The sequence below is a fragment of the Stegodyphus dumicola genome, chromosome 2 (assembly GCF_044657685.1).
Source record: "Stegodyphus dumicola isolate Sdum_Otavi_A_Nest chromosome 2, ASM4465768v1".
Lineage (NCBI taxonomy): Eukaryota > Metazoa > Arthropoda > Arachnida > Araneae > Eresidae > Stegodyphus > Stegodyphus dumicola.
Window position 1 is genome coordinate 197912886 of NC_140769.1, and position 15998 is coordinate 197928883.

Here is a 15998-nt window from a genome sequence, read left to right on the forward strand (position 1 = left end):
AAGGCCAAAGACAAAGATGGGTTCGAATTAGGATCGTTAACAAGAACAGAAAGATTTTTTTTAATGTGAAATGCCTCTAGAAAATCTAATTCACCCAATACAAAATGTTTGTTGAATAATTTTGGCAGCAGAAAAATTGAAAGTGTGATTTTCGGACCAACAATGTTGAGCAACAGAAGACTTCTGTGTTTCCTTTTTTCTAACATATGCCTCATGTTCCTTGACGCGAAATTTTAAGGCTTTCTTAGTTTGGCCAATGTTAATTAAACCACACTAGCAAGGAATCCTATAAATACCCCAAGAATTCATATCCGCAATGGGGTCCTTGAGTATGGAACTCGGAATTTTATTGATGGGAGAATAAACAACCCGAAAGTTAAATTTCTGCAAAACATGTGCAACTTTATAGCTAATTGATGGAAAGAAGGGAATGACAACAGAATTTTTATAATCTCCTAAAACAACAGTGTGCCTTTTAATGTGTTGAGATGAGAATTTTTTAACTGCTTGATTAATAATGTTGGGTGAAAAGCCCTGTCAATAGCTATTGCTTTTAAATAATTTAGTTCTTCATCAAGGGCTAGTTTGGAGGAGCAAACTTGAAGAGCACGGAAAACATAGGAATAAAATGAAGATAACTTTTGTTTAGTCGGATGATATGATTTAAAGTGTGGTGGAAGGCAAACCGACGAAGGTTTACGGTAAACCGTAGTACTGAAGTTGGATGTGTTACGTGTGACCAGAATGTCGAGAAACGGAAGAGAATTGCAAGTCTCAAGTTCAAAAGTGAACTGAATAGCAGGATCAATAGAATTCATTGTTGAAAGAACTTTATTTAAATCATCTTTATTACCTTCAAACAGGGTAAAAGTGTCATCTACGTAGCGGAACCATGCCGGGAAGTTTAAAGTTTCAAACAATTTTGATTCATAAAAATGCATGTAGATATCAGCCAGGATGGGACTTAGGGGGTTTCCCATGGCTAATCCCTCAATTTGCTTGTAATATTTATTTTGGAAAACAAAATGTGTTTGTTTCAAACAGAGTCGAGTGAGAGAAATTAGCTCATCAATTTCGATGCAAGAGAAATGAAATTCGCAAAGTCTGGTTTCTAGACATCTTAATGCACCCTCCACTGGAACATTTGTGAATAATGATTTTACATCAAAAGAAACCATGAGTAAATTTCTAGGAGAAATGTTTTTAACCTTTTTTACAAACTCTATTGAATTTTTTATGGTGTAAATAATTCAATAATAAATGTTATTGTCTAATAGAGTTGATTGAAAATCTAGAAATGAAATATTTAGCTAAGGGATATGAGGCAGTACCTAAATTTGATACAATAGGGCGGAAAGGAATACCCCTTTTATGAATTTTGGGAAGAGCATATAATCTGGCACAATTCGCAACAGATGGGATAAGCGAATGTTTTAAGTTGCTTGAAATGATTTGTGAAGATTTGATCGCAGTTTTTATTTTTGACAAGTCCAAAGGGGAAGGATCTTTAGGGATCGGATTATATGGTCCTTCGTTTAAGAGTTATGTGACACCACCGATGTAACTGTTCTTATCCATGACGACTATATGGCCACCTTTGTCGACCTTTGAAATGATAATATACGGGTTAGAATGAATTTCGTGCATTGTAGCTCTTTCTCTCGCAGTTAGATTTGGTTTCAAAGGTTTATTATTGAATTTCACATTATGAGTGATAAGATGCCTAATCATTTCTTTATGTTAATCTGAAACTTTACTGAACTTGAAAGCTTTTTCGATAGGAGCCAAAATCCTTGGAATCGATGGTTTAAAGGTTTGTGAGAAGTTAAAATTATATTTTAGAAATCTCTCTTTTTCTTCTGAAAGACTAACATTAGAAATATTAACTATTGGATTGATGTTTACAATGGGAAGATTTTTTGAACTACTTGAACTGGAAGACTGTAAAAGAAGTTTTTCGAATTTAACTGCAAAGGTGTTTTTATGACGGTTAACTGCATTCTCCGTTCTAGATCAAGACTTTTGTTCAAGGGCAGTGAATTTTGGATATGAATTAGCGAGTTCCAGATGAAGCTTATAGAGTTCATGTTCAATTTTTGACAATTGTTGACGTGTATCCCTTATTCATTTTATTCCTATGTTTTCCGTGCTCTTCAAGTTTGCTCCACCAAACTAGCCCTTGATGAAGAACTAAATTATTTAAAAGCAATAGTTATTGACAGGGGCTTTTCACCCAACATTATTAATCAAGCAGTTAAAAAATTCTCATCTCAACGCACTAAAAGGCACACTCTTGTTTTAGGAGATTATAAAAATTCTGTTGTCATTCCCTTCTTTCCATCAATTAGCTATAAAGTTGCACATATTTTTCAGAAATTTAACTTTCAGGTTGTTTATTCTCCCATCAATAAAATTACGAGTTCCATACTCAAGTACCCCATTGCGGATATGAATTCTTGGGGTATTTATAGGATTCCTTGCCAGTGTGGTTTAATTTACATTGACCAAACTAAGAGAGCCTTAAAATTTCGCGTCAAGGAACATGAGGCATATGTTAGAAAAAAAGAAACACAGAAGTCTTCTGTTGCTCAACATTGTTGTTCCGAAAATCACACTTTCAATTTTTCTGCTGCCAAAATTATTCAAAAAACATCTTCCATTGGAGAACTGGATTTTCTAGAGGCATTTCACATTAAAAAAAATCTTTCTGTTCTTGTTAACGATCCTAATTCCAATCCATCTCTGCCTTTGTCCTTTAAAGAAATTATGTTTTAGTTCTGGTTTCACCAACAGATGGCGCCACTTGCTTATTCTTGTCTAGGATATCTTATCTAATCATTATTTCCTATATTGTTTATTTGCGGTTTTGCAGCTGAGGATGGTGGTTCGGTAAAACCATCGAAACTATACCTATGAAAACTTTGAAAATTAACGCTGATTTTTGTTGTTTGACTTCTGAATTAGAACTAAAGATTGGTTAAATCCTGAATTTTTTCGAATTTAAATCCGAACCCTGAAAAAATTCGAATTTTTTGAATATCGGATCTTTCGAATATTTCGTACATATATATATATATATATATATATCAAATGTTGTATGATCTTAAACACTAGTTCGAAAACAAGTTTTCTAACAAGTATTAGGAGCAACAAACAAAAACAAGTATTAGGAGATAATATAAATCAATATTTTAGTATATAATATATATATATATATATATATATAAATGAGAGAGAAAGAAAAATTTTTTACTCAAAAGTTTAGAAATAAAATTAAGTTTTCAATCAGCATTTATTAAAAACAAATGTAAAGATACAATGTTTAAAAAATGCATTTGCATTTATTAAAGGATGCGAATAAAAATTCGAAGTTCCCTGGCAAATAACAATATTGATCTGTGTTATTCTATGTGATTTTCTGATCTGTGTTACTAGATTTAAAGACGAAGTTTTTGTACCAGAAAAGAAAACAGAAAGATTAACTTCGCACTGCAGAAAAGACAACTTAATATTGTAAGTTTGCATTTAACATATTTTCGTGAATTTAACGTATATCTGCACTAAATTCAAACTTATATAAATTTAATGATTATATAAATTTAGACGTATTAGTTTTAATCTCGAACTGTCAGGCATATGTCATTATCTCAGCACCGTACACTCAAATTATTTACCCAGGAGAACTCGCTTTTATAAGCTTTTATTATATTCACTCATAGTGTTTCACTGCGAATGGAATTTTGACATCAATTTATAATTATTTCCTGATATGCTACTGACTTCAGATTTTGTACACATACTATTTTAAGTGACAATTCGCCAGTGACATACAAGTCGTTTAGGGATTTTTTATTTTTCTTATTTTGTTCGTTTGACGAACAAAATAAGCATATCAGAATTTTAACTCTCGCACCATCGAACAGAGAGGGAAAACAATTTTTTGAATAAAACTTGTATGAAAATTGTAACTTCATTTCTGAATGGCGAATGTCTGAAAATAGCTCGATTTTTTTAGACTACTTGGCCTTATGATTTTAATCTTTTAAAAGTGTATCAGATTTAAAAGTGTATTTTGGAATTTTCAGAAATTATAAAACAAACTTTTCGCCCTCTATCAAAACAAGAATGACAAGATATATTTATTGGGGAATTTTTTTAATATTTTTTAAATGTGTTGCGGTCGGGCAGCAACACATTTAAAAAAGAATGTGTTACTTCTGAAGCAGACGGGAGAAAAAAACGTTTCTCTCTGAAAAATTGCTTTTGCGTTTGCCATCTTGGTCCGTTTGTTGCCGAATTTGGTCTTTCATTTTAGCTTGAAGTAAAATGTTCGTTGTAACACTGTTATTACGTCCAGTTTCTGACATTGAATGTTCAAATACAATTTCTGCAATCTCCGAATGCCTTCAGTTATTTTTCTTCATTTCATAATTTTCTTATAATTTAATATATGTATTTTAAAAATAATTAAAAATTTCGTTATTGATAGCGTGTAATTGAGAATTAAAAAACAGAAAATAAAATACAATTTAAAAAACTTTTTTGATACAGAAAGATTTTATTTAAAACGGAAGTGATAATTAATGCTATAAAAGGAGGAAAATAATTTATCCTATAACTTAATAAGAATAATGTAACATAATACAATTCTATTTACAGGATTCATTTACTGCTTTATATCTCATATAATAAAAAAAGGGGCTACATAATTAAATCTATTTGTTTAATTGCAGTATCAAATGTACAAGCCATTATTATTTAAAATATTCCATTAATTTAATTGCGTTTCCAAATGTATAAGCTTCTATCTTTTTTAATTTATCACGAGTGGCGACCCACTCTATAACTATTCGCGATATAAAATTGTAGATGAATTCTGCAGTCAATAGAATTATTTATTATTTCCATTAAACAGTATGATAAATTATTTTTCTCCTTTTAGTGCATCAGTTATCATATCCATTTAAAAAAAAAACGTTATTGTATAAAAAGTTTTCTTTAATTGTATTTTTGCTCTCGTATATAAGATCATCTCTGCAATTAAAGTATTGGCTGAAATTTAAACTTCTTACATTTGAGTTGCATGTAGTGGTTATGGGTAAGATTGGATAAGACAGAAACACGGTATTTGCCTTCCAGATAGCGATGTTCATTCTGCCAGCCACCACAAGAGTATTGATAAAATTCCTCACAGCGGTCCTCAGATTGATTCATATAGGCCGTAAAGACATGACCTGAAAGATTCATAAAAGTCATCAATTACGTTAATTTCAATTATTAACGTTAATTTAATATGTCATAAAACATGAGAACATTGGAAAGCCATGAATAAGAAATTTAATATCCGATGTAGGTAATCAAAATACATAACTTTAATAAAAATATTTCATGGCATCTAAACTTGAGTCTTTAAAGTAAAGCTGTCCTTTTGTTTATAAAAGACTTAATACTAACTAACACATTAATTTAGAACCTAAAATAGAATATGCATTACTTAAATTTTAAATTAGTTCTTAAATACCTCATAAGGTATTTCTCCCGCCTTTTTAGCCTGCCTTCGTGGTGTAATAATCTGCACGCTGGGCGCGTATTCCAGAGGTCAGTGGTTCGATTCCCGGCGAGGGCATTGCTCATTTTTCACTTCTCTTGCTTCCGAAAAATCCTAATGCCTCTACAAACTTAGCAGTACTAAACTTCTGCTAAGGTGTTTAGAAATTATCCAAGTAAAGTTAATTTAAAAATTATCCAAGTAAGCCCAAACATTATAGGATAGGTTTCCTTGACATTAATCATTATAAAATGATATCTAATACATTAAATGGTTTTTAGGTGGATAAAAGATTAAGCTAGAGTACATTGCAGTATAAATTGCAAATGTAAGATAAAAAAAATAACTCCAAACTTTTAAATTTAATTGTCTACAACCTCTTTTAGTTTTATTTAATTTGCGGACCTCTTCTCTCTGTCCTAAAAATAGCGCTGTAAGTCTAAACTGTTTCATTCAAATTAATTATGCGATCATACGTACCCTTAATACACTTAACCTCTGGACCAATCATCAAATTGTAAACCAAAACTAAAAACTGAAACGTTTGACTCCCTCCATTTTTTCTATGAAATGATGCGTCACTTTTGCTTGTGCTTTCCTCTTGACCAGACGCCAGACTCCTGTCTGCAATCATGTGTCTGCTGCTATATATTCCTTCTGTGGTAATAATATCAAAAATTGTGAATGTTCTTTAATAGGCGCGAGTAGAGTGCCAAGTGAACTGTGGCCACAAAATGAGAATTTAAATTAAAAAGGAATTTAATCCGGCTCGACAGCTTCTTCTTCAAAATGGATGGACGCTCTAAGCATCAATTATCTACGCCATAAGTATTTCTACGCATTTACATCTCAGTGTTTCCAACATTGTTCTGTCATTACATTCTTCAAAACTGGTACGAGACGGGGTATCATGACAGGGTCAATTTTCAGTGTCTCTGAGATTTAACAGAAATAAATTTAATAATGTTGTTCTTAGAAACACTCTTTTTTTTTTACCCACATACGATGTTCTTGTGCTATTATATGCCAAGTAGGTGAAGACATTTTACTGTTACTCACCTTTTCCTTATCACAAAGTCAATGCATTTAAATCACAAAGTCAGTGCATTTTGTTTACTCCTCATTACATGTATTCTTTTAAAAATTTCACTTTTGCACACAAATAGAACTTATTAAAATCTTTATGACTCTCTTTGAAATTTTTTTAAATGCTTTCAAATGGACTTAAAATTTTTTTACACACACTTAATATTCTTATATTAATTTAAATAATTTTAAAAATTTAAAAATTTTAATTTCTCTCCCATCTAAATTTTTTTTCATTTTTCAATTTTGCATACTATATATGTACAACTCTACTCTTGCTTTTTATTATTTACATTTTATCAAACTTCCCTCCTACTGCTCACCTGGACTGTACACTTCATAATAGACTTCTCGAAAGTTTCGTAAAGAATCACCATGTGATTTTGAATTACTTTATTCAGATTTTTTTCCATTTCCGTTCGAGTTAAGGTTTAATTAAATTAATTTATTCAGTGTAATTTTAATATTTCCCCCAATTTTAAGGATATTGCCTTCTTAAATATTTTACATTTTAGGCTATAACCCTAATCCTTCTTTTTATAGAGATATTTTTCGTTTTTTCCTCGATTTGGAAGTTTTGTACACGAACTACAATTAAAGCTTTTTACTTATTTCTCTTTTAAGCAAATATTCTTTTAAAATAAATTCATTTTCTCAAAAATTTTACTTTTAAATGCATTGACTTTTGATTTGCAATACCTGCTTTTGATTTACAACTTTTTAGCATTTTTGATTTGGTTCAGAATTTCTTTAAAAGTAAAACAACGAGGAAAAATACGATAACGTGCCTAGTTTTGAAATTCAGTGAACAAACAGTACATAAATGCAAAAGTATCAGTGCAAAGATTATAAATTAAATGTAATACAAGAAGAATTTATACCTCCCGATACATCTCCTTCAGGAAGTTCGTGTTTCGACAGAAGTACGTGTATCAACCGGTTTCTGAACTGATAATGACTGATTAAATTTAAAATTTCAGTAAACAACGAAGCAACTTGTGCCTTCATTAGTCCAACACCTATAGAATGGATTGAGAAAGGCACCTTGTCCAAACTCATAGAAAGAAAAATCCGTTATGATCCAGAACTGTAAAATCAGTATCATCCAACTGATTTAAATAAATGTAATATAAATAAAGTTAAGCAAGACAACTGACTAGACAAAGTACTAAAAATACTAAAAACAGTAGAAACTGTAATTTTATCAACCAAGATGTTCATTCAAAAACAAGTGCTTAGACCAGGAATTAAAGCAAAATATTGAAATAAAAAATTGTGTACATAATTGATAATTACAATAAATTAAATAAGGTACATAAAGCATACGAGAACTTATGAACAAAAATTAAATGCATTGAACTAGAATAAGCTAATCTAATATATTCATCAGTGCAAGAGAAATTTAAGGGAAGCTGTTAATTATTTTAGCTGCTTAATATTTAATATAGTACAGAACGAAGACTTGACGTCTTAAGGAAAGAAAAGAAACGAGTTTACCTCTAATTTGCAGCAGTCTTGATGCGTTTTAATCCATGTTATCTCAGCCCGACCAGTGATTCAACTGATTCGGGTAGATGAAGCATTTTTTTGAATGCTAGATGTGATAGTATTTTATTTTTAAATGATAAAAAGCAAGAAAACGAAATCAATTGTTTTTATTGTAGATTGCAGAATTTCCCTCAGGAGGGATACTTTGAGACTGAGAAACTGAAATAGGTCTTTATTTGTTAAAGAAAGAAAGAAATTATTAAATGACCTATTCAAAATTATTACAAGTTGGTCATCAAGTTTGCTCTTTGTTGCTCAGTTTGGAAGTTTTTTTTTTTAAATTTGCTGCACTAGGTATGAATTTTCTTATTGATATTTTGTCCAAATCTCTGATGTACCGCCACAGTTGACTCATGTACAACGAATTTTATACAACAGTAGGTTTTCAGTTCCTTAGAGACTGTCATGCTTGCATTATATTGGCACATAAATATTATGATTGCCACTAGCGTAAAAATTCGAGTTTAAATGATGGGTGCCTTAAGAGCGGAAACAGTGAGCAACTTTACATGCTGCTATGTAGTATTTTACTGCAGTTTCAGTAGTAGAAGCTTTAGAAACACCAAATGGGGTTAAGAAATACACTGTTTGGTTTTGGGGATAACAACAGTAGTATAAATAATGATATACCGATAAAAAATTTCATATAATGCAGTAAATTACCAAATTTTTAAATAGCAGGAATTTAATAGTTCATATAGGGACGAAAGGTATTACACTTATTAGAGCTACTAAGAAAACAAAAAGTGAAAAAAATCAAAATATCACCTGCTTCGTAACATCCAACTGTAATACAAGCGTCGGTGGTATAGGATATTTTTCGAGATGATTCAGCTGTCATGTATATACCTGGGAAATAAATAATAGAGCAAACTATACCTTTAATTATTAAACAGCAATTATCTAGTATCTATAGTTATTGATGATTTACATGCGTACACATGTGTTAATAATGTATATGTTCAAAGAATCAGCATCAGCGGAACTTTTTAACGTACAGATAAAAATGTGCGGGATAAAAAACAATAAATAAGCTATTTATAAGTGAAAGCTATTATAAAGCGACACATAATACATGGAAACAATCATCAAACTATAAATAAAGAAACAGTAAATTATAGCAAAGCTTTATAAAAACGCTATTCATAGGTGGTCAGCATACACAAAGAATGTATGGATAGTACTTACCAATGCCAGTTAAACTTCTAATCGGAAAATATGTCCATTTCGAACTATGATTCGTTGCAGAACGCATAAGGCATAATTGAACACTGTTTGTTCGACCCAGATTTATATCCCTGTAAAATGTCTGGCTGCATGAGTGTTTTTGTGGGTTTCTCCATATGTACCATGAGTACGAGCCCGTGTTTCTTCGACAGCTTTCCACAAGGGCAAAAATCCGCTTAGGTAGATAACCCTTGAGAGTTTGCCAAAATCAAAACAGTCGAACGCAACCAAATCAGACTGTGACTTAGCAGTTAACATCGTTCATGCTCATTTTACCAAGTGATTTAAGATATAAGTGGAGTAAATTGTTCCACTCACGTTTTACAGCACGAATTTTTTATTCCCTGCCAAATTATTGGGAATTAAACTTTTCTCCTCTTAATTTTCTATACAATAATTTTCTCTTATCATCTATATATCTCTTAAGATATGCGAAGAAAGCAAGTTAGTCTATTTGACGTACTTCTACTGTCCAGAAAGTTATTCTACCCAGAAAGTTCTAATTATTAATTCTCGAAGACGGTTCCGCGAAGAATGGCGTTATCATTAACAAATGAAAGAACGCATCAGTGAATAAGAAAACATGGTATTCAACAAGTTCTTTGCAACAGGGATCATCGGCCATGGTATCATTCTTCACTGACTGACTGAGTCGTAACACCTGTCTATGGCTAAGGCTATGGCCCACTATGAAATTAAGTTTACCGAAAAGCTTAAAATTTATCATCAAACTAATTTAATTAAAGATAATTAACGAAATTTACTCGAACATCATACATTATATATGTAAGATATAAAAAAATGTATATGTGTATGATATGTAAGATAAAAAATATGCAAATCTAAATAAAGCGTATATAAATCTTAAAATTATAGTTCAAACTAGCAATAGTCCTTAATTCCCTCTCTATTCTAGAAAGAGTAATAACTTTCTGGATTGATTCATTTCTATATCAGTCTATGTCACATGGCTTGCGTAATGCTAATAATATAGCTAATTAGGAACCTGAACTCAAAATTTCGAGAACTGAAACCTTTTTCTTAATAATCAACCTAAACCGAAATCTTCTCTTTGTGAACCTCCATATTGGATAACTGCGCGTTTTTGCTTCTATCTGTGCTGCCGCTAGGAGGTTATTTTATTAACCTCCTAGTGGCAGGTTTCGGTCCGAGGTTCGAATCCCGCGAATGGGCTGGCTGCATGGGTGTTTTCGTGGTTTTCCCCATGTGTACCGTGTATACGAGCCAGTTTCCCTTAGAAAGTCCTCCACGAAAGGCATCCCTTCTCTTAGGCAGATAGTCCTAGTGTGCTTTGCCATAATTAAATACACCACCACCTGGTGGCAGGTTAGCCTCTGCCAGCTGTTGTCCATTGTTCTAAAAATATAATCTGTGTAAAATTGGGGGGATGAATAAAGCACCCACAATGATGATGGGAAATGAAAAAGAACATGTGTCTTCAGAATTCATTATCCAGGAATAAAATTATGTATGGAATTTATGGCTGTGTTTGTCTTCGAATGTCATATTCCTAACTACGCAGTAAAGCCTCTCTAAGTTATAACGCAGAGAACCATCGCCAATCCGTTACAGGTTTCTTCAAGACATTCTATTACATATACATATATTTCCACGAATGGATCATATATATATACATATACAGGGTAGCGCAAATTTACTTTGAGAGTTTTAATTTCAATAATACTTTTTGGAATTAATATTTATCAAGTTTTCTTTTTTAGGTTACAATAAATACTTGAGACTTTCAATATGGAGCTATACACGCATGCAGAAAATATATAGGTCGTAACATTTTCATTTGGAAAGCGAAAGAAGCATTATTTCTACTCAGGGAAACTTTCGGCGATATTTTAATATCAAATAAGCTCCTTCTAACCACACAATATTGCAACTTGCAGCAAATTTGAAGAGACAGGATCAGTAAGAGACTCGAGGAGGGCAGGAAGATACGAGGATCGAAGATAGAAGACGAGCTATGAAGAACCCATAATTTGTCATCGAGAAAGGAAATATCATTTGCTAGACATAATTTTCCGTAAATAAAAACTTAAAGAACACAGACATTGTATTATGAGTTCAAAATATAAATTTGCTTAATTTTCATATACTTTTTACTTCCTTGTACGAAGTAAAAAGGAAGTATTGTAATCGCGAAAAGTTTCAGGCAGCATATTTCAACGAAAATATCCATTTTGACCGCTATCGAATGCAATTTAACGATGTTTTTGCGTGATATCTGTATGTAAGGACAGAATAAAAGACTCGTTTCCCCCCAAAAAATTATAAAACTGCTTTAAAATTAATTCTGAAGAGAATTTTTCGTGGCGTCTGTACGAACGTAACGTACGTACGTATCTCGCATAACTCAAAAAACGAGTAGCCTCAAGAACGTTAAAATTTTGTATATAGGACTGCTATAACATGTAGATGTGCACCTCGTATTTTCGTTTCAATCGGCCGCACCAAACGTATATAAATATGTTTATATATATATCCATTCTGTCACCCGGCTCAGTGATCTCAGTTTCTTTACTCTTATATGTTTGTAAATTGTACATTTTTTTGCTTTAAAAATGATTGAATTATGTTGTTTTTATCTTCAGGTTAAGGTTTTTATGCCTTTAGTAAATCTGTGTGCAATATTTTTAGAATTATCAACAATTTTAAAGTTGTTTAAGTGCCGCTAAGCCTCTTTTTTTGATGGCGGCCATTGATTGTTTACATTTGAAACAGTTGACTAGTGGATTTGTTGCCAATCTAGAGAAACTTAGCTTCGCAACAACAAAGATAACGCTTTCATTTATTATTGCCAATTAAATCATGCCAAATCCTTTCTGGAATTTTTTCGAGGAAATAAGTGTTTAAGATATACTTCGTAATTTTTAATATAGATATTTTGAGTTTTTATGTATTTTTGCCTTCTCGTGAAGTGAGAATTGAATTAATTGTATAAGAAATACTCAATCGTCTGGGAAAAACTGTTTCTTTTGTTTGCTTAATTTCTTTTATACATCATTCTAGCTTTATTATAGTATTTGAATAGAACATGTGGCAACGATTACATAATTCTATTCTTTAAATGATATAAATTTTGTACATTATGAGTTATAATATGAACGAAATATAATACTGCTAAGTGAATCTAGCGCCAGAGTGTCACTATGGTAAATAAATACTATAATGAATTTTAAAGAATGCTTTTATTCTATTGTGGTTTATGCGCTGGCGGCGAAGTAGATTTAATTCAATCCAATAAGTTTAAATGAAATGCAAGAAAACATGCGTATAATTTAATATCCCGTACAAGCAAGTCATGTGGTGTACACATCAGATTTTTTAAAATTTAAATAATGAAGGCACTTTTGCGTTCCCCTGTATACGTATATATATAATATATATGCTTATATACATATACATACATACATTTTGCTTAAGATTCAGAATCAAAAAACACGTCAGATGACAAGACATTGAAAAAATATTAAAATTTTTTTTTAATGTTCTTGAAAAGAAAATTTACTTCTTCGAGATGTTAATTCAGATAAAGGTACGACTTGTGTTCAGTTTTACATAACCGTACACAGAAAAGAAAAGTTATGATTTTAAAAATATTATATTTGTCTTAATATCATTTAAAAATATTGATTATACAAAAGACACTTTTATATAAATTATAAATATAATAGTGTTTAAATTGTTTAAAATATTAATATTATTTAAATGCTTATTTAAAGCATTAATTTTGTATTTGTTTGAATGTAGTTAATACTTTAAACGCATTGAAAATACTATAATAAAATTGTGAAATATCAGTGGTAGGTTAGTAGTATCAAGAATTGTCAGCTAATATATATATTTCACATCGTGAATTAAAATTTCGTTTATACAGCTTTCTCATTTATATGCCATTTGCAAATGGACTCTCGAAAGACGTTGTATAAACAGTGCTTTACTGTACGTGCAAGTGAAAAATTATCACATGTATAACAGATACGAGTTGAAAAATTAAGTATCCCATTTTTATAAATAACGATTACCATAATTTTTGTTTCCTGAAAACAAAATAAACGTGACACACATAAATTTAAATTTATTTTCAGAAATTAGTTTTAAAACGAGCATATCTTTAGAATTTCCGATACAGAGACTCACGCGCTGGAGATAAAAGTGTTTTTTCTGCACAACGTTGCCATTGCTCGCTTTGAAATCCTTGAGTTTGTTAATCAAAAATTCGTCAAAGTTTTAAAAAATAGGAAATCGATCATAAAACAAATTTCAAATTTCAAATTTGGTCTTCCACATGCTCATATTCGTTGGAGGATTACGTTATTCAAAATTCGATGACTCTATGTACCGTCATTTTATGACAATGTGAGAAATATACATACATTTACGCAGATTTTCATTATTTAATTTCTTCAAATATAATGCATGACTCTAACATTTTATGGCAACAGTTTGAAAAGTGAACCGACATTTATCCGTCCGACGCAAAATGCCAAAACGAAACTAATAGTCCTTCGGGATTCAAATCCCTTTGGACTAATAATTGGAAGTTAAAATACATTGTTAAGATAATAGGAAATATATTTCGCAGATATGTATAAGTGCAGATATGTATTGTGAGATAATTTTTACTTAACTGCAGGAAATAAAAAAAAATTTAATTGTAACCTCTAATTTTGTTTATTTTTACTTTGAGTAGTATTCAGAACACGAAAGAAATTACAAATTAAAATAATTTATATTTCGGATGATTTTCAAAATTAAGTAAATTTTGGTATTAAGTAAACTGGATTTTACAGAAGAACTTATGCATATATATATATATATATATAATAATTGACAACCTCAATATTAACTATTCTAGATTTGGTGATCTTCCCTTAAATTCATCTGTTCTCCCAAATTATTTTGATTCAAATTCATTATTTGATTTTATTTACATCAAAAGATTCTCCAAATCTTTTGATGTTATATAACATTACTTGAAAAAGTGAAACTAAAACACAAAATTAACCAATCATAGCTTAGAGTACTTTCCGCATCTACTAGGTGTAAATACCACTCACAAATTAATTACTTCATTCCATTCCTTTTCCTAAGCTCTGCTAACTCACGTAGCTTCGGTTCTCAGATGCCTACGTCTTACTTTTAAAATCAGCATATATAAAAATTATCGTATTGAAATATGATTGGATAAATACCTTATCTATAAAAATGATCTGATATGAAGTATAATGGAATAAAATTGCATTTTGAAATGGCTACATCTGGAAGTTTGTGGTTTATAAATCCACTTATCTAACAATGTAGACTTCAAGTTACAGCACATCAAATATCCATCCCCGGCCATGACGACTGCAAGCGGATTTCTCCTACGCATTAAATTATGACATATATATATATATTAATATATTAGTAAAATATTTTCGTTTTTAAAAATAATTATCATCTTAACTTCCTTTGAAATTCATAATAAGTTTCTATAAATATATTAAAGTAAAGTAAAATTCTCTCATTTTATATTTATAAATGGCGTGCAGCTTATATTTTCACTTCACGATCAATTTCCTTTGTCGAGCGCGTATGATTCTACTTTTTGCTCTAATTCATGCTAAACAAACCATGTTGCATATCATCCATTGGCAAATCTAAACTATGTGCACATGTGGGGTTATTTCATACAGAGCATACAGAGCATATACACATTTCATACAGAGCAATTTTGAAATAATATTGTTGTATCTGAATGCAGGGAAAAATTTTTACTTACAGGAGAAAAGCAAGAACTGACAAAGAATATCCTTTAGGAAATTCATTCTCAAATAGTTACAGAGCCTTCTTCTTTCTATAAAATTTTGAGCAGTGATGCTTCTGCACTTTATAGAACCTGAAATGGTATGTTTAAAAAATGTACGGGATTATGCCACTTGTGTGTTGTACAAAATAAAGAATGGGAATGACTATGAAATAATAATGGGAATGAATTAATGATAAATATTCTTCCAACGTCAGGACTATAATTGACAGAACACATATGGTGAAAGTTGAACAATGCTAAATGGAGTTCTTTACGCAACGTATGTATTTAATCAATGAAAAAAAAAGGATTTTTGATTGCTATATTCCATACATGCTCTCTCTGCGGATGGTAGAACACATATGGAGAAAGCTGAACAATGTATTGCAGCCGCCTGTTTATGAAAAACTGTCATTTGGTGGTTTTATTATTTGCATCAACAAGGACAAGTATCACCTGTAGCTTTGCAACATTCTGTCTTTTTTTCTTTTCACAGAATATGCTACTTTGTATATATGCATGACGGATTAGTGGAAAAATGTTTTAATACTTAATAATTTTTAATGAAACGACATAGAAACGTATCTTTAACTCATTGCGTTGAAATTAATAATATAAGCTCTTAGTTTATGTGAAATACTAAGAGCATAGTTGATGCCAGTTCATTCTAGATGCTATCTAAATTGTTGTTAAATTTTAGTAACTTCAGTTTGATTTGGTTTATTTAATTCCGGCAAAACACTCGAGGGCTCTCTGATTAAGGGA

The 15998-nt window shown here is 31.0% G+C and overlaps 1 protein-coding gene across 1 annotated transcript in view; it reads right to left on the reverse strand.

Moving 5' to 3' along the window:
- The window catches only part of LOC118197900 (neprilysin-2-like), a 73359-nt gene extending 57981 nt beyond the window's left edge, over positions 1 to 15378 (reverse strand). Inside the window, exons 1-3 of the mRNA XM_085811616.1 lie at positions 15207 to 15378; positions 8951 to 9031; positions 5073 to 5234 (exon numbers count right to left, since the gene is read on the reverse strand). Coding sequence (XP_085667742.1) covers positions 5073 to 5234; positions 8951 to 9031; positions 15207 to 15252 — 289 coding nt within the window. The 5' untranslated portion in view covers positions 15253 to 15378. The remainder of the gene's footprint in view (positions 1 to 5072; positions 5235 to 8950; positions 9032 to 15206) is intronic.
- Positions 15379 to 15998: the final 620 nt, after the last annotated feature.